Below are 4884 nucleotides of genomic sequence, written 5' to 3'. Positions count from 1 at the left end.
TATCATGTGTCAAGTGTACAGAAGGATAAAGTATGAAAGTTTGGACACTCACAATGTGTAATGAATCCCTTTGACATAATTGGAATGAATTAATGCATAGCAAAGAACCCCCCTCCTTACATAGTCATATTGGGATACATTAAACGGATAAAAAGAATGCTTTTCAAGCCTTTTTACTGTCAATACATAGCCTACACATCAGTGTAGGCAGTGGCCCTTCAGGATGTGCAAAAGTGAAGATGTGTCAAAAGGTAGACACAAATCATATCTCACTGGGAGAATGAGGTATCATATTTTCTCTTAAGGATTGGAAGGAAAATAGTCATCAAAGTATCTTAATTATATTCATCCATGGTTGGTTGCAGTTGTAGAAATATTTACCACACCTTAGCATCATCTGGATGGGGAAACTGCTTCACAACAGGAAAATGTGGTACATCTACACTTGACATTACGGTAAACTGTAATCGTCGATAGCGGAAGTATGTCAACGGAAGTTGTGAGTTGTTGCTCTGCTGTGGCCAGGCTCCTCAGAAATATTAAATGATAAACTGGAAACCTAATATGAAAGGTAATTTTGCCAGGTTTTTCACATTTGTGTGCATGTCTAGTTAGGGTGCATTAGATAGCTTATTTTTTGTTTGTGTTAGTTGCTGTTGTTTTCTTCTCTGTTTAGATGAACAGTTTAGCCTGCTGTTAGCTATTTTCCAGAAACCTCAGGAGTCACGTTTCCATAGTAACTTCACAAGAGGGGGACCAACAACACAACGAACTTTGTTCGTAAACGTATGACTGGGTCTGGATCTCTCAAGCAACTTCGTGGCATTTACTTCGTTGTGCTCTGTTTTAGGTTATTGCTCCTGTTGAAATTATTCGAAGCTATCAACATGGTTCAGTTACACGTGAAACGAGGAGAAGAGAGTCAGTTTCTTTTCAACACCACTGTCGACATCGCACTGGAAACTCTGTTTGAAGAAGTCACAGCAATCTACAATGGGAGATTGAAAGTGGAGAGGATTTGTTCAGGTTATACTTTATCCCTTACACACTCAATGTTTGAAATGTCGGTTGTTTTAGCAAGTCTTGATTGTTGTGTATTTTTACAGAGGTGCCAGAGCTTGCAGAGCATGGCATCACGCTACCCCCAAATATGCAAGGCCTCACTGATGACCAAGTATTAGATCTGAAACTTCATGATGAATGGGAGGATACGTGCATACCTAGTGGGGGTGCTGAATTTAAAAAGGATGAAATTGGGCGCAGAAATGGACATGGTGAGAGGACATTCTGTACCATAGACTAAGTTCTGTACTCAAGTGCTCACTTGTGCTCTCAATGTTTTGAATCATGTTCACCAATTTCCCTCCTGTTCCTTTAAATAAGCTCCAAATGAGAAAATGAAAGATGTTTTGAAGAAGACTGTGGAAGAGGCCAAAGCTTTAATCTCAAAGGTAGGCTTGTTTCGGACCAGTCAATGACCACATCAAATAAGGACCTAATAAGAACAATAAGAAAATGTTGAATAGTTAATATAAGGAAGATGAAAGGTTCTTTAAATGTAGAGTAGACAGAGGAGGCTTTAACAATTCAAAATAGAGTAACCAGGTTACTCCTTCAGGCTTCTTTTGGTAGCTGTGTTAGTGGTTAGTATTTCACTTAACCACCTCTGAAGAATGGTTAATAAATATGTTATTATTGTTTTATTATTAGTAGTAATAGTGGTAATATTAGTATTAGTAGGCTAGTGTGTAACTTGTGAATATATTGCTCATCGGATTTGTGCATATGGTATGCTAATGCATATTTTGTTTCTCATTTTTGTTGCCCAATACAGAAACAGGCACAGGCAAATGCGTGTGTCACTAAGGAGATGGTAAAGGAGGCTTTGGATCTCCTACGGGGTGCAGTTATGATTGTTTACCCCATGGGCCTTCCACCACACGACCCAATCAGAATGGAACTGGAGGATAATGAAGATCTAGCTGGCACACAGGTAAAGATTTTTATCTTTTGTTTTCATCCCAAGACCAAGCATAAACATTCAAGTTTATTTGTGGCAGATTTGAAATTGTAGTCTGGTGCAGTCACCTGTGGCTTGTATTTGTCTAACATCTTTATATTTAACTCAGTGACTCTGTATACAGGCTCTGGAAAAACAAATCTAATTCGCAGTGGTCTTTCAATTTTGGATATGACCGTCAACTCATTTGAATGTCGCTTAGCAACTGTAGGACATCAGAAAAATATGCAGTGGTCTCTTATTTTTTTCCATTTTCCCCATGAAAAACATTATGTATATATATATATATATATATATATATATATATATATATATATACAGTACAGGCCAAAAGTTTGGACACACCTTCTCATTCAATGAGTTTCCTTTATTTTCATGACTATTGACATTGTAGACTCACACTGAAGGCATCAAACTATGAATTAACACATGTGGAAATATGTACTTAACAAACAAGTGTAAAACAACTGAAAATATGCCTTATATTCTAGTTTTTCAAAGTAGCCACCTTTTGCTCTGATTACTGCTTTGCCACACACTCTGCATTCTCTTGATGAGCTTCAAGAGGTAGTCACCTGAAATGGTTTTCACTTCACATGTGTGCCCTGTCAGGTTTAATAAGTGGGATTTCTTGCCTTATAAATGGGGTTGGGAATCAGTTGTGTTGTGCAGAAGTCAGGGGTGATACACAGATGATAGTCCTACAGAATAGACTGTTATAATTTGTATTATGGCAAGAAAAAAGCAGCTAAGTAAAGAAAAACGAGTGGCCATCATTACTTTAAGAAATGAAGGCCAGTCAGTCCGAAAAATTGGGAAAACTTTGAAAGTGTCCCCAAGTGCAGTCGCAAAAACCATCAAGCGCTACAAAGAAACTGTCCGTCCCAGGAAAGGAAGACCAAGAGTCACCTCTGCTGCGGAGGATAAGTTCATCCGAGTCACCAGCCTCAGAAATCGCACATTAACAGCAGCTCAGATTAGAGACCAGGTCAATGCCACACAGTTCTAGCAGCAGACACATCTCTAGAACAACTGTTAAAATGAGACTGCCTGAATCAGGCCTTCATGGTAGAATAGCTGCTAGGAAACCACTGCTAAGGACAGGCAACAAGCAGAAGAGACTTGTTTGGGCTAAAGAACGCAAGGAATGGACATTAGACCAGTGGAAATCTGTGCTTTGGTCTGATGAGTCCAAATCTGAGATCTTTGGTTCCAACCACCGTGTGGACTGCAGAGTGAAGGCAAAAGGGCCAACAAGTGCTAAGCATCTCTGGGAACTCCTTCAAGACTGTTGGAAGACCATTTCAGGTGACCTCTTGAAGCTCATCAAGAGAATGCCAAGAGTGTGCAAAGCAGTAATCAAAGCAAAAGGTGGCTACTTTGAATTAACACATGTGGAATTATATACAACATAAAAATGGGAAACAACTGAAAACATATATCTTATATCTTAAATCTTATATTCTAGGTTCTTTATAGTTTTGATGCCTTCTGTATGAATCTGCAATTTTCATAGTCAAAGTCATGAAAATAAAGGAAACTCATTGAATGAGAAGGTGTGTCCAAACTTTTGGCCTGTACTGTATATATATATATATATAGAGAGAGAGAGAGAGAGAGAGAGAGAGAGAGAGAGAGATTAAACGATTATGTCTTCTCCGCCATGCAGGCGGCTCTCCAAGTGATTCCCGCTGAAGAGGGCCAACTCTGGTGGGCACAGAAAGAAATGCAGCGTGGCAAGAAGCTGCAGGACTACATTGGCAAAAATGAGAAGACTAAGATTGTGGTCAAACTACAAAAGGTACCTGCCATTACTTCTTGGCCCGGCCTGTCGTTTGATTTCAGTGTGCCAGGGGAATTTGAAACATGTGCGGCATTTCTTCGCAGAGGGGCCAGGGGGCGCCAGCGAGAGAGCCAATGGTCACTGAGGAGCAGCAGAAGCAGATGATGTTGCACTACCACAGAAGACAAGAGGAGCTTAAGGTGAGACCTGAAACAGTAACTCTCCACAGGTGTATTGTTCTGCCCTTGTGTAACTTTTCAACTGTCCCATTTTTCTCTGTCATGAATGTAGCTTCTTTTTTTTTTTGGCTAAGCAATTTTTCACTCTTCTCCGGTAGAAACTGGATGAAGCTGATGACGACACCCATCTGCACTCGGAGTGGTCCGACAGACAGGCCCTGAAAAAGCAGTTTCAAGGACTGAGTAACATCAAGTGGGGCCCCAGATGATCCGCAGAGCTCAGAGATGGCGTGAACACTAGCCTCACGATCTCTGTGTTCTGTTAGTAATGCCTTACTGTCCGGCATTGCTGTGATTGCTGTGTTCCTTAGCGCGCTAATGTTTGGAATCTGCAATCTGTTTGTTTTTCCTGTTCTTCCTGTTTTTGACCCACATATTTTTGCACTGTACATACACACTGTAAATGATATTAGCGAGTAAATAAAACAGCCATTAACTGGGTGTGTGATCTAGCTGTGCGTGTGGGTGTGTATGGGTATGTGTGTCAGTATTTGGCTCAAGGTATATCCTGATGGACTTTTATTCATCGAGCGTCCAGGTGTCTCTGGTGAGTAAGCTGATCTCTGACAGGGCCTGGTTATTGTCAAAGTGCTTCAGAGTGTAAGGATGTAACCCTCCTTTCCTCTCTTTGTCCATGCCAGTGGTGCTGGCACCACTGAAGTCCAGCACTGTTTACGGACAGGATGTTGATGCAAGGCCTTCGAGAGCCTCAAGTGGAAATGATAGGGTTCACGCAGAGAGGCTTCCGCCAAGGGAAGGACTCCACTATGATGAACTCATGCTGCTTCAAGGTTCCAAAAAGCCTCGACGTCTCTCACATAGTTCTCTATGCACCTTAGAGG

At 41.0% G+C, this 4884-nt stretch overlaps 1 protein-coding gene across 1 annotated transcript; it reads left to right on the top strand.

Moving 5' to 3' along the window:
• The first annotated feature begins 476 nt into the window (after nucleotides 1–476).
• cfap298 (cilia and flagella associated protein 298) lies at nucleotides 477–4483 on the top strand. The gene is made up of 8 exons (XM_062536409.1): nucleotides 477–571; nucleotides 851–1026; nucleotides 1107–1274; nucleotides 1384–1451; nucleotides 1835–1993; nucleotides 3690–3821; nucleotides 3908–4003; nucleotides 4141–4483. Exons 2-8 carry the CDS (start codon nucleotides 888–890, stop codon nucleotides 4249–4251), a joined length of 873 nt encoding a protein of 290 aa, XP_062392393.1. The 5' UTR covers nucleotides 477–571; nucleotides 851–887; the 3' UTR covers nucleotides 4252–4483.
• Nucleotides 4484–4884: the final 401 nt, after the last annotated feature.

The sequence above is a fragment of the Sardina pilchardus genome, chromosome 5, assembly GCF_963854185.1.
Source record: "Sardina pilchardus chromosome 5, fSarPil1.1, whole genome shotgun sequence".
Classification (NCBI taxonomy): Eukaryota; Metazoa; Chordata; class Actinopteri; order Clupeiformes; family Clupeidae; genus Sardina; species Sardina pilchardus.
Note: the sequence above shows the minus strand (reverse complement) of the source record. Positions and strands in the feature narration are given on the sequence as shown.